The sequence below is a fragment of the Falco biarmicus genome, chromosome 4 (assembly GCF_023638135.1).
Source record: "Falco biarmicus isolate bFalBia1 chromosome 4, bFalBia1.pri, whole genome shotgun sequence".
NCBI lineage: Eukaryota > Metazoa > Chordata > Aves > Falconiformes > Falconidae > Falco > Falco biarmicus.
In genome coordinates, this window is record NC_079291.1 from 28,066,363 (window position 1) to 28,093,290 (window position 26,928).

At 44.5% G+C, this 26,928-nt stretch overlaps 1 protein-coding gene across 1 annotated transcript in view; it reads right to left on the minus strand.

Moving 5' to 3' along the window:
- Nucleotides 1-26,586, minus strand: part of VOPP1 (VOPP1 WW domain binding protein) — a 65,338-nt gene extending 38,752 nt beyond the window's left edge. Inside the window, exon 1 of the mRNA XM_056334896.1 lies at nt 26,217-26,586. Coding sequence (XP_056190871.1) covers nt 26,217-26,267 — 51 coding nt within the window. The 5' untranslated portion in view covers nt 26,268-26,586. The remainder of the gene's footprint in view (nt 1-26,216) is intronic.
- Nucleotides 26,587-26,928: the final 342 nt, after the last annotated feature.

Sequence of the window (26,928 nt, forward strand, 5' to 3'; positions counted from 1 at the left end):
GCATCTGTCTGGACTGGCTCATGTGCCATCAGTGGTACTCGTACAACAGTTTGGAAACATTTACGCTAAGGATGTTTTTCACACTTCAAGCCTAGTCCAGCCAGAAGCTTTCAGTGAGACCTCAGGGCTTGCAACTACACCACCAGGTAATTCAGCTAAAGGGCCAACTATGTTTTCCTTCCAGTGGGGTGTGTGTGGGAGGAAAAAAAGCAAATACCCCCCCCCCACCATAAAGCTGTTTTACCATGGCCCCATGTTCACAAAGTATTTTTCAGGGAAAAAAACCCAACAAAACAAAACCAAACCCTACATCTCCAATGACTACATCTGTGAGATGACTTGATGACTCTTCCAGGCACATGCACATGGACCAGCTCTTGGAACAGTACAATGTTTAAATAAAAAGGAAAGGAAAGGAAACACCATCAGGAGAAACTCTTCACTTTGAAACCAGGATTAGTAGGGCTTTGCAGTGGGACACCTGGAATTCTTTACATGGTATGTTTTTGTGTTGGCTTTTTATAACTCTCTTCAAAGAGAATAAAACTTTTATCTGCAACCACCAGGCTACAAAGCTCCCTGTTCACTTGTGAAAGTAATCATAACCCCTTGACTCTACCAGCTGATAAGGGGGGAAAGGAAGATCACCAATGTGAGACTGACAACTAAATGGCAAAGATTACTAAAAATAACAAATCCACAATGCACCAAGAGCCTAGGAACGATCATTTGGAAATTCTTGTCCTGTTTCAGAACAGCTCTACCAAAAAAATGCAAGTTTAAAAGACTAGCTGCCATAGTAAAGGCATTCTTAATAGGTTGGAAACATCTCCTTTAAACCAGAACAGACATCAGGAGATGGGAAACGACAGGACAAACAGTTTTCAAAAGTTCACACTATAAAGGTCAGTCAAAAGAAGCAAGGAGAGAAGAACATGGGACCAGGACACCAGGTCACGAGCTCTCAGATTGTTGCCAATGACACCATTGAACACAAACAAATCACAAAATAAAATAAATTGCTTTGTAACCACATCTGCCTAGATGATTGGCAGATGTTCTGCAGGGACAGCGAAACAAATCTTAACAGAGAAACACGATCTGGACAGAACGTGATGGTGCTGTGCTGTTCACCCAGTTCTGCAAAAGTAAAGAGATGGAAGGGAAGAGACCACATGAACTTAGTAAATGTCATTCCATGTTAAAGGGGCACAGAAAGAAGTCTCCGTTCCCTTATTTGTACCTAATGCACAACTACCAGAACATAACACAAAACAGAGGGATAGTAATTCTTTTCCCAAGCTCTGTTTCGGGATAATTTCATCCTCTCTCCTGTCCTCTCACTCATGCTGAGGTCATCCACCTCTCTCTTCCAGAATCTTGGTCTAGCTGATACTGCATTTTTGAATTGCTCCAGCTGACCAGACGTTTTTGGGAACGGTCAGGCTCAGTGAATGTCTTAGGGCTATTTGAAATGCTGAAAGCTTTTCCTGGAAAGGAGTGATCACAACGTCTTTGAATTCAGCAAGTGAAGTTAAAGAGCTGGGTTTTTTCCAACTTGAAGAGACACAGAAGAGGGGACCACATCTCTCAGAACCATGTACTCCCTTTCAGGGGGTTTAGGCAAAGCCTAACCACAGACTGTCCAGAAAAAGGGTGTTGGCAGAGCCAAGGTCTTCTAACCTGCCCAGCTGGGAGTTTTACCCTTCATGAGGAAGTCCCAGGGTGCAACCACTCTGACAGGCAGCCATGGCTGAAACCACACCACTGGATTCCATGCCGGTACCAGAACGTGAGCAGTGCTTTTGTTTCTTAAACACAGCAAAACCCTAGAGGATAATATATAAACAGATGGTACTAGTTTATATTCAGCGAGGGTTAGTAGGTAGTTTTACTGTTTCTGTATACTTTGAAATACACAATATATCAATTGTATAGGCACCCGTCAAGGCACACAAACTTCAGGCAAACAGAGGGCCCCCAAGGATTTTTTTTTTTTTATTGTTGCTCAGTACAGGAGGCTCCACGTCCTGGGGCCCACGAGATGGTCATGCTTCCTCTCCCACCTCCCCACAACCAGTGAGGTAACCAGAGGCCTTGCAGCAGTGACATCTGGGGGCTCCTTTGGGCTTCGGGGAGAGACTCCTGTTCTTCAAAGCCAACATACTGTACCTGGCATGTGGGGTATAACATTACAAATACATCAGCTGCTATTGCAGGGGGCAGAGCATAAGAGGTGGCCAGATGAGCCAATCTCACGCATAAAATGCGAAACCCATCAGGTCTCCATGCACGCAAGTTAACTGGAAAAGCTCCTCGGGCGTCTGGAAAGTTGCCAGCATTGCTGGAAACACTGCAAAGGATATTTACAGAAGACAAAGAAAAAGCCAGAATGTAAAACAAATTATGAGAAAGTACCGACTTCTCAACCTCAAACAAAGAGCTCACAGCAGCCAGCATGCATAAGAGTGGGTCTCTGGATTCACTGGCACTTGGTCGACGACTTCTTGGAGCAAATTCTTGGATCTGTCACTGCTGTTTTTCTTTGTCAAGAGTCAGTAATGTTGTTTTGCTAATGGCTTACGCAGGAGTACTGGAGCCAGCAGCTTGCACACTGGTTGCTTTTATTGGTCTATTAAAATGAAATGAAGCTGGTGCTAAAGCTTTTATAATCATTTAGATTATTTCATTATGAGTTCAGGGCAGAAAAGCAAGCAATGGCGTGTTATACAACTGCACAGGCATACTGCTTCTGCCCCTAGGTCTAAGGAGAAATCCATATGGACTGGAGGGAAAACGAACAGTGGGAAAGTCCATTCTCCCAAGTTTCTGCTGATAGAAGCAGCTGTTTGCTGCGCTTAGTACTACCTGAAGAAATAAAGGGGAAATAAATTCACCAGAAGTAGAGTTTGATAGAAGGGATGTCAGGATGGCTATTATTTCATATTTATCATCAGTTGCATCCAGAAGCCCTAATCAGAAACCAGAATATTGTTGCACAGCCACTACACAAAAAGGGAACAGGGACTATCAAAGTATAAAAAACCAGAAGCAACAGAAAGCAAGATGCAGAGGGTAAAACACAAACAGCAAAGCAATATTCCTTGTCATGACAGCAAACAGTCTTGATAGGGCCACTCAACTGCTGTCAGTTTTGCATTCATGGCTTGAAGTCCATGGCAGGGCCCACAGAAAAGCAAGGGAAGAAACTGCAGGTATTTATTGAAAGCCTTTCCCAATGGTTAGGGGAAAAGGCAGCATGATGGAGGCTTATTAAGAACTTCACAGATTTATTTGAAGATTAGGGTGGATTTAGGATGAAAGCACTAGGACAAGGACAATGGGACAGGGATGCAAAAAGCCTTATTCTGACTACCCTAGTTATGTTTTCATCCAAACAGCAGCAAAGCAAGAGCATCTTGCAGCAGCAGGAACCTCAAGGAAACATCAGGAGCATCAAGGAATCTCACACCAGTTTCTTTTCTGATACTACATCCAAAGTCAACACTACACTACTGTTAGTGTCCCTGTGTTTCTGCAAGTTTTCCTTGGAGTGTGGTGTGTAGCATCAACAAACACCAGCTACCCACGGTGACAGCATTAGCCTCACAAACCTACAAGTATTTTTATTGGGGATCTAGTTCTCAGTGTGTCACCACTACCAGCATTCTTACAGAAATGGTAATTTTTAAAACTTTTTTTTTAAATCCCATCTGCATTGACAAGATTACTACCTGATTTTCTGGCCCCATCTAAACAGATAGAACATTATTTTGGCATTAGGCTGTGAGTTAATACTTTCTTCTCTCTCTTTTTTTTTGTAAGCTTTATCAAGTGACATTCTTGAATTTGTAGAACAATTTTGAAGACACCCAGGTACCAAGTAAAGGATTGCTGACATAGTACTATTTCCAATTCATCACAAAGGGAAAAGATTAAGTGTATGCATGGCCCAAAGTCTCAGAAAAATTTAGAGCCGAGCTCAAACTAAGATTTCTATGCTTGAATTTTACATGTCATCCATTCAACCAGCTCGGGTCTGAAGTGTGGTAATAAACCACGCTTCATTTACATGACATAGAAACCGTAAGTCTTTGACTTCAAGTATCAGAGATGCTTAAAACAGTCCTTAAAAAAACCACGCCTAGCCACACATCAGCAAAATACAGGTAAACTAAAGTCTACACAGACCTATATGAAACAGACTACACATATCCAAATTTAAAAGAATGGGCAAACAAGAGAAACAACATGTCTCTGAGGAAGCAGCACCCAACTTCTTGTTTCTTCCACAAGGAACATTAAAATCATGGACATATTATTTACAAAAAAACCCCCACTGTATCTATGAACAAACTTACAGTTACTATAGGGCCACACTTGGAGCTCATCTGAAAAAAAAAAAAAAACCAACCACAAAAACCCAACAATCCACCATGTAAGATCCCTAGCAGTTGAGCTTTGATTTACAATATTTAATGTAAGATAGACTCACAAAGCATTAGTTTTTAACAGCCCAACTACGTCATCTGACTGATACAATACAGATCAAAGCATATAATCCAGTTCTTTCTCCAGTGGTTTGTGTCCATATAACCAAATTAAGGTTCAAAAGGATCAATTTTCTTTATTTATAACAATACTGACATGGACCTGAATGCTAACAATCTGCAGATGATTTTCAGTCTACCTGCATCTCAGTGCTGTGATCACTGTGGTACTGCTGCGGTGACAGGGTTAGATAAGGAAAGCAAAATGGGCAGCAGAATGTGTTTTGAGAATTTTCCATTCATCTCTGACTTTCCACACACATCCTCAAGTGGTCAAATTTGCCTGCAGCTTCAAGGGCAGAGCACAGTTAAAAGATCCAAACAGCCTGGAGGTCCCACTTCATCCTGCGGATCATGTCTTGGCATGGGTGCCTCTGCCTTCCCTTAGTTCAACCACAGCACCAACAGATGTTTGTGATACACCATAAAGACATCAGTGTCTCAGAAAATCCAACAGGCACCGAGTCCCAAAAGTGCATTCCCTCAACAATACAGGCTACAAAAAAAATGAAAGAAAAAAGAACACCACATCCACACACAAAACCTCCACTCTCTACCACAAAGTTTCATACAATACAAAACTGAGCTTAAGAAGCTTCCCATGGCCTAATAAGCTTCTCATCTGAAAAATCACCCAGGTCATTGTAAGATCACCCAGCTGGTTGATCTGGCCCAGCTGACCCTGGGTCCGTGTCTTCACCCAACTTGGTACAAGGCTCTCCAGCAGGTCACCTTAGCTTATCTTTGAGAAAGCAGAGTAAGACAAGCTTCCCCTGATAGCGGTCCAAGTCTAAACTCTGTGATCTCTCAAGTCTTACTCTGAAAGACAGACAGAAACCTTTACTAACACCACTGCTTTTCTTTCCAAATGCACAACACATCTTCCTGATTTTGCCTTTAGAAACAACAACAAAACAGTGCATAGAGATATATACATTAAAAAAAACCCACCCCCAACCAAACCAAAAGCTCCACCACAAAACCTTTTACCTTGAGACACACAACTACCACTGGACAGATGTTAGCAGTGTCGCTTGGTACACCACTGGCAGACACTGCAGCAGTACAGCCCCATAAAACCAAACTTCCTCCTAAACAATAGTGTGAGCTAGAAATCACACAATAAAACTTCCATTTATGCAGTACAGCTCTTACAAGTCGGGCGTGATGATGAGCAGCCCTCCTTCGGATGTTCGCACAGCAGAAGGCAGCTGAGCGCTTGCTGCAGAAGCAGTACATGTATGCCCACCGGCTTTGACAGCTGTACTGATCCACAGTCCTTCAGGCTAAAATCTGTCCGTCTCTTCCTACGGGCACAGTTTTTCTCGGTGTAGGAACACATACTAATGTACCCCTCAGCCAGCCCCATCAAAAGCAATGAAGCTTCACAAGGCAGGCTTCCATATGTACTGTTCAAAGCAAGTTTCACAGTCTTTAGCTCTCTGTGTTGAGAAGTCCTTTACTAATAACCCCATGCAGAGTAAGTTACAACTAAAAGTCAGTAACACTACTGGAATCCAACTCAAACCAATGAATTATTTTATTACAGTTCCTTAAAAGCTTAGAAATTAAAAAAATAGATTTATTTTAGAGATGATTTTGAGCTCTTTTTCCATATAGGATGGCAACCCCAAACTTTCGGCAGATACCAGTGGCCAATTTCTCCCTTAGGAATCTAAAGCACACCTCCATCCTTATTTCTGCTTCCCAAGAAGCACCTGTAGCTAGGAGTCGGAAGTACAGAGAAAGGGAAACCACAACAAATAATGAGATGGAGCAGCTACCTTTCTAGAAGGGTCTAAAAGTTTTGGAAGCCTTCAAAATGGAAAACAGGTGACTAGGTGATGGGCAAGAGCAAGGTTGAATGCAGGGCTGAATGAAGCTAAATACAGAACTGTTTCATTTGCCAAACCCCATAACATTAGTTTCAATGAATGTCCCTTGTCCTAGCAGGAAATTAAATTAAGAAATACTTCTTTCCACAGCAGATAGACAAAATCTGAAATCTGTTGCTGCAAGAGATTGCAGAAGCAGACAGCTTCAAAGGGGGCTAGACAAACCCATGGAAGACAGATCTGAAACAGTAACAAAGAAAATAAAAAGGGAGCTACACCCTAATACCTCTGATGCAGAGTGGTCCATAGATTGGAGAAGTATGAAGGGAGCGAACCTCAGACAGCGGGCAAGCCCACGGCCTTTCTGGCACAGCACCTGCCACCATCCAAGACAGGTACAGGCGGCCACTTGTCTCACCCATCTTATTTCTTTCAGTCTTGTAGTCGCGCATATTTATCAAGCTGCAATTAGCAAGAGGTCAGTTAATAAATGATGCGAACAGAATATGACTTTGGCCTGTATCTGAAGGTGACAAGGCACAAAGCCTTTATAAAAAGGTGCCAGAAGCATCCTTACAAAGCAAGGCAACAAAATCCCTTTAAAAAGAAGTCCTCAAAGAAGTATTTGCTTTCTTCCAGCAGAATAAATTTAGGACACTGAACAGATTTTAAACGTGCTAGTCTTGATAAAGTCTTTTGAAATAAAACCAGCATGGCAGAAATATATTTTATTTCTTATTTCAAATGAAATAAATGAAATATTCATCATTCAGTATAATCATTGTATAATCACTGCTTAATTGAATTTTAACCACTACCACATATCTCAGGGGCAAGCATAAAGTATTAATTACCTAAAACCCACACAACACGTATAGAATATTTCAGACACATGATCTCTCACCCTACAGAGAGTTTGAGAAACAAACCAACCAATCAAAAAACCTTCTGCAAGTTCATACATGAAAGTTTTGCAGTATTCAATATTCCATTAAATATACAGATTCTACCTGTATTCTTTGACTGTAGCTATATAAAACCCACAATTATGCAGATTTAAAAATCCATGGACAACCACAAAGATGATCTTCCTCCTGCAAGACACATTTTTTCACACAACAGCTCTCTGAGTAGGAGGAGCGTCTCCTCTCACCCAAGCAAGTCCCACTGAACTCCACGGCCTGAGAACTGGCTAGAGGAGGATTTAGAAAGACATCAGATTTTGACCAACACTTCCCAAACAGCAGCATAGTGTATGGATGGGTCTACATGGTAGCTTATTGAAGGTGCTCTTCATGAAAGCATTATGATAAAGCCACAAAAAGTATTTCAGGTTTCAAGACAAATCAAAAAACTCTGGTGGAGCACCTTTCTCATTTAAAAGATTTTCTGACAAACGTGGGCAAGCATCTGGAAAACCATAGGGAAACCATAATTTTGAGGCAATATTATGACTGAACTTTGCTCGGAGTTAGAATTCATTTGAAAATTAATCTCAAATCAAAGCTGCATGGATTTAAATAGGAAGAGTTTTCTCTTTTCTTGCAAAACAATGTATCCAAGTTCCAGAATAAAGACACAACAGAAACAGGATAGCCCTGCTCTGATGGATGTTGAAGGAGAGTTTAAGACTACTCGGTGGCACTGCCTGGGGCTCCTTAAGGAACAACCCTCACTGTACCACAAGTCAGGCACTGCCTAGGGCTTTTCAGGCCAAGAGGAAAGTTGATGTGACCACAGCCATGAAACAAAGGGGGGGGGGGGGGGGGGCGGGGAGGGGAGGGAATGGGGAAAAAAAAAAAAAAAAAAAAAAGAGAACCCCAGAAGTTAATCCTCTCAGAGGGAAAGAAACTGATAACCACTTTGCTTGGGTTTTTTATTTTTTTTTTAAAGTTTCATTAAAGACCTTTAAGTTCATCAGCAAAAATATACATAAATTATGGAAGAGAGGGAACCTACTGAGAGAGGACCCACAATCAGTGAGCGCTGCTTGAGGCAAGAGCTAACACCACAGCAGGTGATAATTCTGTGGTCCTTGGTCCTCCTTAGTACTCAGTAATTCCTCTTCCCCACCTCTGTTAATGGCAGAATCTGCTTAATTTTATTTAAACCAGCTTTTAATGAAACCAGTACAGTTAAACTTATCTCTTTCTTTCCTACGGTTTTTAACCCATATCTTCCAAGACCACTTAAGAATAGAACTCAATCATTTCTTAAGCACTAAAAGAATAATATGGGACAAAGATTACAAAAAACCATACCCAGGTCTGGCAGCAGAGCCGAAAGCAGAACCCCACCTTCCTAAGCGACACTGCCCTTAGCCACAGGGCCATACTTTTATATTGCTCCCTATAAAGTATGGTAGGTTACACAAAAACATTTGTTGGAAAAAGCATCTTCAAATATATGAAGAAATGAATGAGGTAGCTCATTATTTCTAACATAAGCCGAACTCTAAAGAAATAACATGGGGCTTTTAACGATCATTATCACCGTAATGGGCCCTTCTGCACCCAACAAAAAAAGTCATCCCCATGATTCATTATCAGCATTGCCTCAGCTGAGGGACAGAGCACTGGGGACACGGGAAGCTCAGGCTGTGTCTCTACCCACAGATGTATTCCCTCCAGGTCAGGTTTGAGCTGTATTTGCAAGATATACATGTCGGCAGCTTGCCCCAACGCTCTCAGGCAGATGCAGCGCAGGCAGTAGAACCAAGAAGTCCTCGGGGACGTCGTCGAACCCAGCACTACTTATGCGCATAAAATTGTGATCACAGGCTGAAGATGCAGAGTCTCCTCTGAGCCTAAATCCACAACAAGCAACAAGAAACCTGGAGTGCCAATTCTACACATCAGTCCAAGGAACTTTAGGACTGCTGTGGCCGATGTGCACAACCTTATTTGAAAACTGTTTATCTCTCTTAATTTCCCTGTGTAGAGCCCTTGAACGGTCTCTCTTGACAATAGAGCTGCCAGCACTAAATCAATCCTGATTTACCAGCCCTGCCACCAGCCACAGAAATGTAAGATTGGAAAACTGGACTAGTCCAGAAAAAGAATAAATCATTGGATTATTTCACAATATTAGAAAAAACAAACAAAACCAATTAGAGCAGCAGACATAGAAGAGACCTATGCAGGAACGTATAAGCTCACCACTTTATGTATTAAACATGCAGTAAGTAAACATAAGTTTACTTTACAGAAGTAAACATAATTTTTTATTTTTTTTTAAGTACGTAAGATTGCCTTAAGGTTTTCACTAAAGGGAAGGACAGCCCCAAAACCAGAGTCAGCATGAATTCCCAACCTCAGTCCCTATCAGAAAGGCAGGAGCTGAGGAAGGTACCATGAAGTAGCACAGCAATGTCAGCACTCCACAGCCCCACAGAAATCTGGTGCTTAGAAGACACTACCAATGCCCTAAGCCCAAACATTATATAGATCTGTTTATGACAGTCTTTAAGGTTGTGAAAGGCATACTAGGCATTGCCTTCTCCACAGCCTTCACCATACCACCCTTCCCATCTCCCCAGTTATTGCAGAGGAACAGTGATTATTTGAAATAAATCTCTCCAGTATTGCTACACTCCTTGCCTAGATATGCAACATTCGTAATGCTGCTATGAGATGCTCTCACCATAAAAGGAGGAGGGGAGACAGATTTTTATGAGCTATTTATTAAATATAAATATTTCTTATCAGTATATGAATTAAATATGTAGCAGCAGGTGAACTCCAGATGGTGCTAGCTTGATCTGAAACTTAACAGAAATCTTCTGAGAAAACAGACTCATATTAGGGACTCAGGCACATAACTGTATTTTGGGGATTCTAAAACCTAATTGTTTCCTGCAGTCCCAAAACAAAAAATAAAATACCAAGCCCCAAACCTTTGTTTTCTTGGCATCTATGAAGTGTCCCAAAGGGCACATCTGCAGAACAGAGAGGTAAGGGAAAGGAGGCAGTAGCGATTGTCACCCAGCAGTCAAGAGCCACCCAAACCAGTTAATGTGCTCTGCCAGGATATGGCAAATCTGCGTTCAAGTCTCCCATCTAGAAGGACTCAAACCTCTCTCACTTTCCTGGAAGTGAACAAACATCAAGCTGCAGGCAGTCAGAGGAGACAACATCTCAAATTTTTGTGGTAGTGTTGCTGCTACTTGTGTGAAATGCATAAATATAGGAGCAAACGCCCGTCTACACTAGCATCCTACCTCTATCGGGAGACAGCAGCAAAATTTTTTTGAACATTGCATAAAAACCAGCAAGGACAGAATTACCTCTTTCTCCGACAGACCCAAGCAGATTCCCCAAATCCCTTACATAAGGGCTTCCCAAGTCAAGGCCATGCTATTTAATAGCAACCGAAAGACCTAATGTCTCATCCTTTTTTGTCTTTCATTTCTATGTTCTTCTGTCTCCAAAGGGGCACAATTGGAAGAAGCACTGCACAGGTCTCCCTCTTCAAAGAGCATCTAAACCACTGTGCTATAGTGTAGCTTTCCAGAGTTCAGCACATATTTCCTTTGTATTTTACACAGTGGAAGAGAGGTATAATGTCAACAATTGACATAAATCAATTCCAGGACACCCTATCTCCTGCAGACTAGGAACACTCCCAGGAGAAGAGTGATACACACTCAAATAATCCTGAGGACATAAAGGAGAAAAGAACTGGCCTCCCACACCATGGGTGAATGCCAAGCTTTTCAGAAAAAAAGTTCCACGCTCCTCTGACCACATATTGTAAACCTGTACTTTCAATTCCTTAGCTTTCAGAAGTACTTAAAGAAAACCAGCTTTTGAAAGTACTGAAACTGTTTCAATGTGCTGTTACTTCAGTTTTGACCAAAACTACTCCGTGCGATTGATCCAATTTTGCAAAACTTTAGATTGTCCTAGGACTGCATATTTCAATAAATAATTAATTAAGAAGGAAAAAAACCCCACAAACAGTCAAACACAAGTATTAGCTCCTGCAGCATTTCAGTGCATGTAAATGCAGCACTAAGAGGACAGCAAGTTAAACAGATTTAGTCAACTATCCAAAGAGGTGGGAAGCTGGTGAAGACTTGTGTTATTTCATGTTCTGCCCAAATAATTATTGCCATCACTAACAGTCTGAGATTATTTAGATCAACAGAAAATCATTAAGTACTGAAACAGAGTACAAGCATAGTTCAGTGGTAAGCATCCAAGTGTGTGAATCAAAAGATTAGGATAAAATGCCTGTAAGGTAAAGAAACTGGATGTACCTACAGATCTCAGCTTCACTACTAACAGTACACACTGAACAAGCATTAGGGTGACAATTCCACAATTTGATAATTCCACAAGGAAAGGAGTCCCAATCCAAGCATTTTTTTCTCCAGACCACTTATGAGCCTGTATGGATTCATCCCATCTATGAGAGGTCTAGCATGGGACATCTGAAAATGCCCGTGTTTGAAGTTTGTGAAAGGGAAGGGCTTGCTGCAAAGCAAGTGTTTACCGCGAAGTCAAAGCAGTTTCCTTATCCTGCACTGGAGTGAGAAACTAAGAGTCAGAAACACTAAGCTTCTCATTCTGCCATGAAGAATGTGCCCGACACTTTCACTGCTTTCTGCCCATTTACCCATCCGTACAATGGCTATACATCTGGCCTGGATGTGACTGGAACATGCCATGGCATATCTGATGTTTCTTAAGTACTATTAAACCCTTCTGTGAGAGCTGCCAGACAAGGACACTTTTTGTCATTACAAATAATTGCAAAATTCTGGTTTCCCATAAAAATATAAGTACTAACTGTCAGAGACTTCTGAAGCATAACAGCCTGATTTGTTCTTTATTTGATTACTTGTGTTTGAATAAAGCATGAAGAAATACCGTAAAAATACAAATTAGATTAAACCTATTTGGAAGATGGATATTTGGAGAAGCCGCTTCCATGAATACAGCGCATATCAAAGTCTAGGACATTGTTAAGAAAGAGTTGTCCCTCCAGAACAACGTACAGCACTGATAGAGAAAGGAACGGTGATTTTTTTTTTTCCTTCAGTTGAAGAGGCAGGTATTAAAGTCACATATGTGATTTAGTTTTGCTGCCTTCAGTGCTTCACTTCTGCGCGCCGCTGACACACGTACAGCTCCCAGGCACAAAGATGATGTATCCCTGCCATGGACCCAGCTGCAAACACACCTACCAGGCTGAGGGAGGGTCGAGTCCAGGCAAACATGGCAAGCCTGCATAGACAGGGAGATCAAACACCTCGGAAGAGTCATTTGTTCATGCAGACTGCTTCACAGCCAGGTCTCAGCCCTCCCTCAAGAGCCACATGTTTACAATCCTTACAAGCGAGGCAGTCACCTTCCAGATATCCAGGGAGTCATTAGCAGTGCTAGAGTAACACTTGGAAATGCTGACAATGAAATTACAAGTGCCATCTCTACCGCTGTGAAAAAGGCTGCCAAGCTTCCTCTAGGCAATGTCACGAAACCCAGCACTAATTGTTCATAGCCTTGCTTCACATCATGTTTAAATGCTCACACTTGAAGGAAAGACGTTCTACAAAGAGTTCCTGTTTTCAAGCCTCTCTAGATCTTTTTTCAAAAGCTTGCTGCAGGAACATTTCAGAAGAAAACTTCTTAGAAATTAATTATTTGGCTCCATCAGGCACTTCCAGACAGTGGATTATTTGCAGACACTGCTCTTTTTCTTTTTAGCTCCATCAGACTTGCTTTCGGAAATCTATTTAACTGAACTTAAACCTTTGTAAGAAGTTTAATATCTTTACAGTCTATTTTCTTGGAAGGGAGAAGATCACCAAACATCAACACATGGAACCAGTTCTCCTCCCCACCAGCCAGAGTGCTGCCACCAAACCCAGTACCACTGGTACATTCCAGCTGAACCCCAGGGCTTCTTCCACAAATCAGCAACCTGCAGCTGGAGTCAAAGACTGCAGCTGGAGGTCCCAGAAAATAGAAGAATATACACTCCTACTAAAATTAATCAGATTATACATGCTGTAGGTGACACTGGGAAGGTAGACAAAAGCAAAGCAAAATCTTGGACAGTGTTTCTGCTCCAGATCTTAAAATTGCCCTCATACCACCTGTTTACACTATATTTATATATTTTGAGCCTTCTTATCCATCTGAAACCAAGAATTTTCCTTTGGTCCTAGGCAGGAGTTTACAGACATACCTCTCATTAATGCTGATTGTAAATGAGACATTTCAGTTTCACTGGTTTTAACAAGATAACATAGTACATGATTATGGTCCTTCTCCTCTTTTCACTACTTCACACTTGCCTACCAGTCCCGTTAGGATTATTCTTAATGTATTTGCACAGATGCAAATTAAAGTTTTCATGTTACAGAAGCTCCCACATCCTTACATGCTCTTGCACAAAAACTCTCAACTTAACTCACATCCTTCTCCAACAGATATGCAGATATGCAGATATGCAGTTTGAGACTGAAAAATTAAGTTCATTAAGCACCTGAGAATTTAAATGGGTATCATAATAATTTCATATTACCCCTGGCCTGTGCCTGCCCATGTTCTCTGCAGTTCTCAGAAAGCTCACTAGCTGCATGCACCATGCCCTCTGCCTACTTTCCATCTACATTATGCAACAACCATATGTTTATTGAGAACATTCCCCTAATGTTCCTTTGCCCTGACAGCAACAGCAGCATATCCCAGGGTTGATACCCTACTAAAACCAGGAGGCATAAATACAAAGGAGAAAGGGTCTGTACGCAGGGCAGCCTGCTGTAACGAGAGGTCACCCAAGCTGCAAAGGGAATTCTATGGAGAAGCAGCAAGCCAAACCCTCAAATCTCTAGACTAACACACAAAAATGAGAATAAGCATGCAATGAAACGGACATTCAGGGAAAAGGGACACAATGGAAATCTGTATCCTTTCAAGTAGAAGGGATTTTTAACTACATTTTTTTAAAGATCTATATTCAATACCTAATTGCAACACACAAGAAATGGATTTACAGGGCACTTGTAAGTGCAGATGATATGGCCCTTCCCTCTGCAAATAGGGGAAAGTAAAGAAATGATGGAAGAAGCAAAGTCCACGTGGGAGGTGGATGTGCCAGGGCTGATTCATAGGTGGGGCTGAAGGAAGCCTACAAAAGAAAGAGAAGACGAAAGTACAGGAAAAGTTAAAGCATTTTAAAAAGAGAACGGGGACTCGGCAGCCAAAGAGGTGGAAACTATTACAAATCATGAAATCAGTAACACACAAAAGAGAGAAGACAGACATCCCTAAGCCAAAAAAGGGTGGAACAGTCCAGAGCAAGGCCAGGAGGAGGAAAACGGGTTAGAGCTGTAGGTGGAGAGGGGATTATGTGACAGCTTGAAGATAAGGTTAAACAGCTTGAGCTGCAAGGCAGCAAGAGATGACGAGCCAATAAAGCAATTCAAAGTAGAGAAGATGACGTGGCTGGAGCGACAACAAAAGGTGGCAACTATACCTTCAGGACAGTGTATAGAAAGGGAAATTAAAAACCTATAAAAGCAAGAATGAAGGAGGCCAGGGGAAAAAAAACCCCAAACAAACCACAAACAAAAAAGCAGCCCAACAGCCGCCCAGACTTCAGCACTTGAGCTGAGAACTGCAGGAACACTTTCAGAGCCAGGATTAATGTTCCCAGATGAATCACTGGCGCTCAGAGAGCTCTTTTTGCTCCCTTCCTCCCCGCCCCCCCCCCGCAGCCTCCCACCCCCTTCCCACCTTCTCTGGAGCTATCCTTAGGTCACCCCTGCACAACATTCTTGGGGCTAAGAGACTGCAAAGAATGGCAAACATCTCCTGCCCAGTTTCTCCCTGAAGACTTCAATTAGTACTACAGGAGCTCTTGCTGGCTTTGGCTGGATCTGAATTTTTTGTGAGTCACCTTCCCTTCTGCAAGCAAGGGATAAACCCACAGAGATGCAAGCAGTAAAAGCCAGGCTGAAGCATGGGGTCTTCTCAGTTGTCTCAAGCAGCCCAGGAGGCTCCTTGCTCCTCACCAGGATCCCGGAAATTGTCCAGTCCTGGAAATTTTCCAGCACCCTCAAACACCTCATGGGAGGTACTGGCCACTTCGTCATGAAAAAAAATGTATACTGTGAAGTAAGAGAAAGCAAAAACAGCTGCAATTCATGGAGAAGCAACATGTGTTCCCTCATCCATCATCTGCTCTGCCTGTGCATTGCACACCATCATCAGGATGCCACCAACAGCTAGCACAGGTTCCTTAAGAGCCAAGACAACTGCAGTCAGAGCAGTTTTATACCTTCACTGTGCCTGTGCAGCAGGTCACACCACTCTGTGGGGCAGGGGGAACAGAAGCTGACACGTCTTGCCAGAGCAGTGCAGGGGTGATGGAGCTGGGGAGCCTCAGTGCAAACACACACCCAAGCGTCAGGTATCTCACCCCACGCCACAGCCCAGCACCCACGGTTTCCAATGTTTAATCACTGTGGATGGCTATCACAGAAATAAACGCATATTCGCAAGCTATTCTTAGCATTCACCGGAGAGGCAATTACCAAATTACCCAGTTACATAATCTCTTTTATATAATCACTACGATGCTCTTCTCCTTATGCAACACGGAGGGCGACCGCGGCCAGCTGAAGCAGCTCCTTCCCCAAGGAAAGCTGCACCAGCAGCACCGTGGGCGGGACACACTGGTTACCGCAGGTGTACGGATGAGCGACATTAAAAGCCAACTCAAGGCAACCAAGACCTTCAGAAGCAGCAATGTATAAACACGGGCCCTCAGCCCAGGGAAGATATGAGCATCCCTGCCTGCGCTGCTCCAGAAGATGCACAGAATGGAGACCACCTGCACCTCCAGCTGGTCAAGACGTCAAAGGTGCCCAGTGCCCTCTGAGCAGCCCGACCCAGCATTCACTGGAAGCAAGTGGGATGTTTCCATTGACTTTTAATGAGCTTTGGATAGAGCCCAGGATTAGAGCTTTAATAAAAATAGGACGTCAAGATTACTACAGAATTAAAACAAGCTTAATCCAAATGCCCCTGGCTCTGTGCCAGGGCCATGCCTGTGGTTTCCGTACATGGGGAAAGCCAGGTGAAGCTCCAACTGAAACAGGTTCCCACAGGGCACCTTGTGATGGGCACACATACGGGGAGCTGGCAGTGTGGGTCAGCACAGCCGCTCAAGTTTCATCCATCAGAAGGTTTTGGGCATACCCCAATGTGTCTCCTACAGCATCTTCAGGATCTCACTCAATGCCTTCTAGGAACACTGCAGACATCTAGGCAGATGATTGCCACGTATAGTGAGACCCAATTTACTAGCGTTCTCCCAGGGCTTTAAGAAGTCAGCATCAAAAGCGTTACCTGCAGTGAAGTGGGAAGTACAATTTAAACCCTGGATTTGAGAAAATACAAGCCTGTGGATCCTGAGATGCTTTTCCATTATCATGCTGCGAGATCGGCGTTAAGCTCAGTTAGCTGTGCGCGTTATGGGAAAGCCCTAAACTGTGAAGCCCCTCAACAGCAAGGTATTAACACTACCAAACTCAAACACTTAGTTGTGTAAATACCAAAGGAACAGAAGACAGACCAAACTTTGTTCTCAATTCACCTCTTTTGACTGACACTCAAATCCAAAGGCATCTGCCTTAGCTTTATCTCGAGGTTAGACAACTAGTAATATTTAGCCATTATTTGGCACCTACTGCCTCCCCTGCTCCCTAGTTTCCCTAGAAATACAGATCATTCCAAGCAATATATAGGCAAGCCCCCAGCCTTAGCGTGGCACAATACACTTTATGCAGGGAACACACACACAAGTTTGGGAACAGAGACCACTATCATTTCAGCTACAGAAAAAAAAAAAATAATGCAGCAGCTTAATGTTATCCTTACACTATCACAAACTACAGGATGACCTAGTTCTGAAGAGGTTTAACCCAATCCCATACGCTATTATTAAGTCTGTATGAAAGCCGGGAATGCAGGTTGCTGTAGTCGACAAGCGGATGAGAGCAGAACTGGGGTCCCCTCACACAAACCACTGCTGCCCACATTAGTGCCCGCTGTGACAGCACTGCTGCTGCTCAAAGCACTGAAAAAATCACGATTCTCATTAGGGACATTTGTTTGGGATAGACAAGACAGCACTCAAAATAGGAGCAGCTCGTATCAGCCTTAAAAAGAAAAGCAAACCATGTAAGGGTAGATTTAAAACTTCTCACGCACCCTTACTCCCCTGCTTTTTTTTTATTTCATGCTAGGCAACCAGCTGACCATTTGAAAGCAGCATATTCAGAGAAGAAAGTTTCCTCCTCTGTTTTGGACTGAAACCTTACCAAATTTAATGGCATTTGAACAAATGAAGGTGGACTTTTACAGCCATAACCCTTCCTGTACCAGGTCGAATTCATGGCTCCAAGTGTGGAGGGGAACTGGGGCCCTGAGCTGGGAGCTCACACTGTGAGAGAGTCAGCAGTGAATTCCTGGATCTCACTTACACCAGTATTGAGATAATTATCTGTAGCGATGAGCAATACGTTTCCCCCCCTCCCCCGAGGAGCAGAAATGAAGGAAAACACTTGCTTGACTCATCCTTGTCCAGTTCTTGCATCCAGAGCCAAAGCATGCTTACAGTCTTACAGTCACCCGCCACAGCGAGCAGTGCCTGCACCAACCTTCCGCATTTACGGAGATATCGTGGGGGAAGCAAAAAGGAGTTTGTTGTGTTAACAGAGAAATGAAACACTGAATTCCACCTGGGCAATTCCCCAGGTAGAGACCCTTAGGCTGTTATACCATCATGCCTTAACAAAGAGTCAATGCAGCACAGCATTTTGATATCAGTCTGCTGTGTTGACACTAAAGGGACTGTACTAAAACCGGCACAGTACAAACAACTAAACCTCTCTGGTGAGTCAAGGAGCATCTCCTGTCCAGAAAAGGAGAAACACAGACTGAGACCAAGACAGACAAGACAAATTTTGTTGGCCTACCTACACCCATCAGACATGCAGAAAGACACAACTGTGACTGCAAAAAACCCCAAGTATGCAGCAACTTAAAACAAGCCTGTCTTCATTACTACAGGCATTGAATTTTTTTTTTTTTTTTTGCTAGTATACATTGCCTGATGGAGCTCCTAATGTCTTGATGACTAAACCTTCCAGATCATGGGCACAGTACCAGCTCTTCACCCCATGGTAGTACAAGCCTATCACTGCGACTACAGGGCTGGCAAGACCGAGCTAAGCAGGTGGGTCTACAAAACCATCACCCCCCTTGGCTGGCAGTGCTGCTGAGGCCCAAGAAGAATATGAACACGTGTAATAAAATACTCACCCCACATCAAGTGGAAGGCTCTTGAAATACCTGCTGCCCATGGTCTCTGGTCTGCCATCAATGAGACGCCTGCCACCCTCCCATACACTCACGTTCCTCTCACATTAATTTAGTTTAAGATTTCTCCGGTTCTTCTTCCTCTAGAGGGAGGATCCAAACCAACCAGAATGCATTTAATTAGAAAGGCATAAAAATACTTTAAATGTACAAATCTGTCTTTCCTATACACTAAATCAAGGCAAGTACAGGTATGGGCTGTATACTTGGGGTCCATGACCCTCACCTCTAATTCTACCACCACAAGACCTGAGAAGGAAGGCTCCACCCTCAAAATTATTGCCAGCTGTTTAGCTGCATGATGTCCATCAACGTCAGAGGTGGGAGACCAAGCCAACTAACACACACCATCATTCCTACTCCAGCTGGAAAGGACAAGCTGCTTACAGAAGGATCGATTGCAGCCAGGGCTGGAGTCAGGGCATGCTCCCACCGCCCTGCTTCAGTATTCCCCAAAAACACCCACTTTCCACTGTCTTTGAACTTTGAACTTAAGGTCCTAATCACTTCACAGTCACTTCCAAGGAAAGGCAAAGATACTTTTTTTTCTTTCAGACCTCCAAATGAGAAAGACTCAGTGAAGGGTGTGCTAGAGGACTGCTGTGTTCAGTTACCCATTGGCTGGACTTAAGGAAAATGGTCCTTCTCATGCTGCCAGCTGATGGTGGACCTTCCCCAGAGGTACGGTCTCCAGCCACAGCCCCCTCCCACCCCACAGATGGGAAAGGCCAGTGAGGTCATTTGCTCCAGGTTGAGAACTTCTGTTCTGACAGACACTTGGCAAGCAATGTGGGGAAATGATAGGACACCATCTGGAAAAGTTAGTTTTATCTAACAGCATCCTTCAGGGGAAAACAAAAAAACCCAGACTCCACTAGTTTTCCCTTCTAACAGCGCATGGAAAAGGTCTGCATGATTGCCTTCTACTCCAGTACAACTGCACTATTGTCTGGGGACTTGTTTTAATGCAGGACTTGGCAGTGCTAGGTTTATGGTTGGACTCTATGATCTTAAGGGTCTTTTCCAACCTACACAATCCTATGACTCCCATTAGGTGACACTTCATGTATTGAAGCAAGAAATGTGCTACCAAAATGGGCAGCCTTGCTCCAAGCCATGCATTCCCCCTCCTCCCCTGCAGAAAATTTAACGATGCTGCCACAGCACAAACCTCTGCTGAACCAATGGAAAACTATCCCCTCTCACATTTTTCCCCATCCTCTTTTTGGTGGCTCAGTCAGTGGGATGATCCAATCCTTCTGTGGCTGCACAGATATTAGATGGTTGGACTTGCGTGATCTTGAAGGTCTTTTCCAACCTAGATGATTCTATGATTCTAGACCTGCAGGAGCTGGCAGAATAATGGGCTAGGGACCACCCTTGCCAGCAACAATCCACCTCTGCATTGGATGAGACACAGATTAGAAACTCTTTCTTGCCAATTCCTTTCCTTCTAAAAATCTACCAGACTGAAAGCTGAGTCATTGAGAAAGAGGAAGAGATTTTTAGTAGAGTTATTTAAAACACGGGTTTAGTTAACACCTATTTAGCGCAAAGCTGAAGACACACTTGAGAAGACAGACATTTTTAACTCAGCAGTGAAAACTTCCTATTTAATATGCAAGAAACCTATCAAGATACATTGTTCTCAAAGAATGCTTTCCTCTTTCTCCCCCCTCGACCCCACTCCCCCAAACCCAGACTCCCATCCCATGCTCCCCAGGAATATCAGGCATGGTATTTCATCTCCTATGTTACCTTACTGATGTCAGGAAAGTGATAATATCCACTTTCTAAGACCTTATCTTTCCCTTGTCTCGGAAGCACTGTTCAGTGCTCAAATATCCCAGGCTGCATCCCCAGCCTTCGGACAGACCTAAGATTCATTGCCCAAAAGGCACTATCAAAGCAAAGAAAAAAAAAAAAAAAAAAAAGATTGTTTTAAAAAGGCTTCACCTCTTGCTAGTCAGAAAAGTTTGTATTTCCATAATAAACCCTAACAGGATTTCAATAAAGCCTTCAGCAAAACACAAAGCAATACAGCATCTTCAAAAATTCAATGTTAGTTTTCTGTAGGGTTTTTTATTTATATGGATTTTACTTTATATCACAACAAATTTAAAGTATATCAGTAGCCATGTTGTCTCAGCAAAAAATAAGAATTTATTGTTTTAAATTCTGTAGTATAAACTCAAACATTGATCTGTTCCTGCCTGCAAATCCAGCCTACATAGATAAGCAGTGCAAACCTGTATGTGGGCACACTTATTCCAGTTTTCCTAAGCCTCTTCTTAGTGGAGTAAACCAAAATAAATTTGCATTAAACCAAGGAGAGTTTCCATCGAGCCTTTCTTCACTGATTTTAGCCAAATCCATTTTCAAAGAGCAGCTAAGACTAAAGGTTTGCTTTGGTCAAGTTCAACACATCCTTCCAGACACCTGCATTAGTTGAGTGGGAAGTACAGAGACAAAAGAGAGTTGGAGGACTTCCCTTTTCCGGAGAAAGTGTAATGGAAGGTGCTAAATGTTTTTGACTGCTATAAAAAATATAAACAGTTTTTATAGATGCTTTTTCCGATAAAAATAACAAACACCACCCAAACCCACCAAAAAAACACCACATAGCTATTTGCACCTCCCCTTAGAGGATGCAAACAGCACTGCCACAGTCCCCTTCCTGCAGCGAACCGAATCTGTCTCCTCCTCAGCAGGAGCACAGTGAGAAAAAGTGTGCAAGCTCAGTCCTCTCGCCTGGAAATCACAGCCCATCTCGCTGCTGTCAAGAGGCAGGGAAGACTTGCCAGCACCAGTTGGATCCCCAAACTATAAATCACAAGTAAGCTCTTTCCTGCCTTCACTCAGCAATGCAATAGCTGCTTTCCAACTGGCTTGAAGAGGGTAAGGGAAAAAAAAGAAAAAGACACCCAAAATTGTTTAATCTGCTAAGCCCCTAGATAACTACAACTAACAAGCAGGAGAGGGTTAGTGGACACTTCTACACTAACAACTCCCTTGCAGAATTTTTGGGATAGACATTTCTCCATCACTTTGGACAGGATTATTCCTCTCACCACGCATTGACACAACACCCACAAGAGTTGGAACATCAATGTGACTGTATCAGTGGGCTTCCACAGAGAGGGACATCACAGAGACAACCACCCTGCTGTACACACACATTCGTATGTTCAAGGGTATGTACATTCCTATAATACATATACAAAGAAGGACCTCACAGCTAACGCATAGAAAAATATTCCAGAAACTGGGACTGGGGTGTGGGTTCAGGTCCCCATAATCCTCACAACTTCTTGAACTCTGCCTGTGCCTACAGCGATCAAAGTATGTGGTTTTTTTCTTTAAGACTGCCCATCTTAATGTGGTTGTCCATACAACAATTAAAAAAAAAACCCAAAGCAAAACAAAAAAACCTCTTCAGGAAGGGCAGATATTTTAGGTCTCTCTTATTTGCTAAAATCTGTCCTGTTGAAGTCCACTTATAAAAATAACACCAAAAAGCTCCACACAGAAGTTACCCAACTGAGAAGCATTAGCCAACTTTGCTTTTATTTAAACAAATCTTGTATGACAGACTGTCAGGTATGTTTGAATTTTATTTCAAGATAACACATTTTGTTGTTCATATGACATGTCTGTCCATTCTTTTTAAAAAAGGCACTTGACACTTTTGTAGTATCTTTCATCTGACAAATTAACAAGAAGAGGACTACACTGATCACTTTTTCCCAAACATTCAGTTATCAGCATCCACATTATAATTCTTAGAAACGAGAAACTGAGCGTGTAGAAATATCAATGCTATTATTTCCAAAAGTGACGATTAAATCTTCTATAGTGATACGGAAACCTTCCTGGTGGGATTCTCACCCACATCTCGTACAACCTACAGCAACTACCACAGGCCTCAGCTTACCTTAACACAGAGCACTAATAAGCTTGACTTAAATATTCAGGCAGTTCGATTAGCTCCTTGGTTTCCCTGAACACACCACATGGGCCAACCAGAAGCTTAGGCACCTAAAACTGTTTGACGGTGTTGGAAGTTAAGGCTACCCAGCAAGTTACTCAGCAGCAGTTACAATACAACACCTTCTTTATTACAACCACAGCACAGGCAGGGTCCTCTACTGAGCTTAAACAACCAAGTCGAGCCTCCCCAATCCTGAATTGAGCTTCAGCTACCCAGCTCTCCTCCATCCTGCACTTCTGCAGCTTGCAGGAAAGCAAGCAAGCACTCGGCCTGAGAAGCAAGCTACACAGAGATACTCTGGTGCCCTTATTCAGGCTGAAAATAAGCTTGCTTCATCATCATGGGGGCAGGCGGGCTGCTTGTTTCGTTTTATTTTTTCCCCATCCCAAAAACATCACTATTCGTTAAAGTCACATTTAAGCTCAGACAGCCAAAGCCCTTGGAATGTCTGATGAAATAAAACCAGAAAGTCTTGATACATACCCCAAACAGACACCACTTTGAGGCCCTCCTCAAAGCCTCCCATAAAACTGAGAGCCATCTACTCATACAAAACTGAGACAAAACACAGTCCTCTCAGTGGAACCACAAGTCACACTAGCAAGTGAGACCACTGGCTATTCATGAATGCTGAAATCACATACCCCAGTATTACAGATCTACCAGATACCCAAGTTCCCAGTGAAAAAGGGCGTTTCAGGCAATTGAGGTTAACACCACACTGCTACCTCCAAGCAGCCAAATTAATCTGAAAAGATGGATGAAGATTCAACAGCATTCATTTCTTCCTGAAAGAACCAAGACTACCTTTGCAGGTTATCCACCTGCAAAGTTCCTCATTTTAGCTTACAGTGTTAAACTGTTCAACCGTGACTAAGTTGTGAGCAAAACTCATGACATCTTTGGTTTTCCTCCCATAACATCAAGGTCATCTCAGAGCAAAGTCTGCTTGGTCCTGGGATCAGACCTTTTTCTTCCATCATGGGAAGTCTTTGTGGTTATGGTGGAACCCCCTCATCCAGCAAGAAAACACAGAATTAATCCCCCTTTCTTACCACCACAGTGCTCTGGACATTTCTGTAGTGTGTCTCAGGCTCTCCTAGACACAGAGAAAGGATGACACCCTAACATTGAGAGCCAGCAAACTCTTACATGTAAATCCTGCTTCGATAGCAATGCCTTCAGTTGCCTTTGTGAAACCACCCATGAGCACACACAAGGGCCTTCCCCTGCCCCTCAGCCCCTCTTCTGCATCTTCTGCCTTTCCATCAAGCACAGCAAACCATCACTTCCCCACAGGAACACGGCACAGTCGGCTACTGACCAGGCTTCAGCCCGACAGCCACAAAGAAACACTCCCGCATCCAAATTAACACCTACCATCAATTTGATGCAAGTTTTTATTTGTTTGTGGGTTGTTGGTTTTTTTTTCTTCTTGTGAAAGACTATTCCTTTCATCAATATAACCAGAAACGGTGTTTTGAATGCACACAGACAAAAAAATACATGAACATCTTCCAACAAGCATTTTGGGTAATTTAACCAAGGAGAACTTTAAACATCAGTAAACTACCACAAATTGCTCTGAAGGACTAAATGGCTCCCACCACCACCATCATTATCACACTGTTAAGGATTAAATAAGATCAGGTCAAAGCTGCAAATAGATTTAAAATAATTGTAACAAAACTGTTTCAGATAATAACCTATATGGAAGTCAATGCAGAAGACAGCAAAAGTTTCAAATACCAAAAACCTTCTAAACTACCAGATGTCTCCAATTCAGTTATTTAAACCCCCAGCATTCTGTTTCCGGGCCTTTTTTTCCTGTAGAATACAACTTGAAACAATCTGCAATACCTCTTACTTGCATAGGATCTCATTTAAAAGGTATCCTAAGCACTTCCCCCCAAAAAAAATGCAAAAAACCAGATGGCAAAACAAATGTTCTAGATTAAAAGAAAGCATCAAAACAAACCAAAAAGACATCCCACAATTAAAACTGGTGTAAAAGCTTAAATAACAGCAACATTGGCTACATCCAAAGAGGATTTATGCAAATCACTTCTGTCAGGCACACAGGTTCTTTCTCAACAGAACACACCTTAAGAGAGCAGAGACATCTAATCAAATACATCTTGGAGGGGCAGAACCTTTCACACTCTCAGATGAACAAATTCCCTCTGGGAACAGCTGGTGTCTGCTTTATTTAATCGACATTTTGCCATTCGTGCTTTCTGAACAGCTTCTGCAGAATCAAGGAGCAATCGCAGGCAAGGCTCTGGGCCAGGTTTACAACTGAGGTAACGAGACACAGCTCGATTAACTTGAAACGAGTTACATTTATTTACATTAAATGGTGATTTCGATCTGAGTGTTTTAATAGGATGATGCCAGATGACATAGTGGGCAACATACCAGAAATTGTTCATCTATGTAGGTGGCATAAACATGTAGTAAACATCATTTTCATGAATTATATCCATTACCAAAAACAAAATTACACAGCCAGCGCTCTGGTTTCCATGTATGGGTTTGGTGGTATGTTGGTTTTTGGAAAAAATTAACTCCTTTTCTGTCCAGACTGCTCCAACACAGAAGCAACACGGCTCTCCACCCCTCCAGCCAGACTGCCTCTGGGCTGCACAGGTGTAAGGGGGCACCTCGGAGAAGTCCACGGGTGTTTGCGAAGTCACACTAGCACCCTGCCACCACAGGTGTCGGGGCAAGGATGGGAGCCTGCTGGCCAGCGTTGCCCCATGGCCAGCGTTGCCCCATGGCCGGACCCCAGCCCAAGGGACACCTCTCCACCAGAAACCACCTACAGCCGCGCCTGCTAAAAAAGGAGCTGGCTTCCCGGACCCACGACATAACTGCATGGCACAAATCCACCCTCCAATTAACGTAAGCTGCCTTTTTTTTTTTTACATTATTATTTATTATTATTATTAATTGCTGTTTGCTTGTCCGCAGCCACGGGAGCCGAGCGCCGCCGCGGCGCGAAGTTGAACCCCGCCGGCCGCGGCCGCCCCGGCGCCTCCCGGGCGCTCGCCTCGGCACCTCGAGCTCGCCACGCACGTTTTGTGCACGAAAAGGCTAATTAAAATAAAACCGAAAGACACCTACCAGACACCCTTTCCATTTAACCCTGCCTGAAAGGCGCCACGTTCCGCGCCCCTCGGGGAGGCGGCCAGCTCCAGCAGCCCGTGCTGCCCGCCGGTCCCGCGTCACCCCGCTCCAGCGCGCCGCAGACGGGCTGTTCGTCCGCTCCCGCAAGGGAATGCTCCAACGGAGCGAGCCCGGCCGGCGCGAACGGCACCCGGCCGGCACCCGCGGCAGCGCAGCCGGGGCTCGCCCAGCCCGGCTCCCCGCTGGGTACGGGCCGCCCGCTCCCCCCCGCCGGCCGCCCCGGGGGGGTGACCCCCGCCCCGGCCCACCTCACCTCCCAGAGCAGCGAGAGCAGCAGCGCGACCCCGGGCTGGAAGCGGTTCATCTCTCTCTCCTCCTCCTCCTCCTCCCACAGCGGCGGGCTCGCCCTGCCGGCTCAGGCGCGGACGGGCGCTGTCAGCGGCACCATCCCCAGCGCCGGGGGGGCCACGGCCACCGGCGCGGCGGGGCAGCGGGCAGGGCGGGCTGACGGGGGAAGGGGCGGCCGGCAGCCGCGCCGGGGGCAGGGTGTGAGGCGGAGCGGGCCGGGGGCGGGGAAGCCCCGCAGCAGAGGGTGAGGACGAGGGCGGGCTGGCCCGCCGATCCCCGCGGGCAGCGGCGGCCGGAGCCAGGCGAGGCGGGAGGCGGGCAGCGCGGCGCCCGGGCGGGCGGCACAAAGAGGCCGGGCGCCGCCGAGGGCGGGGAGAGGGGCCGGGCCCGCCGCGGTACCGCCCCGCTGCCCGGCCGGGAGGGGACGGCGGCGTCGAGGCGCGGCGGGGAAAGCCCTGGACCCGGGGGGGGGGGGCGAGTAACGGGCTGCGGCGCTGCCCCGCCTGGGCCGCGCCCGCTCGTGATGGCGCCCGCCCTCCGCCGGCTGCTCCGCGCCGAGGGGCTGCGCGGGGTGCCCGGGGCCGGCGGCCCTGAGGAGGAGGAGCAGCCCCGTGCGAGCCTCCTGGAGTTCGACACGGCCGAGTGCGGGTGGGGGGCCGGCCCTCCCCTTGTGCCCC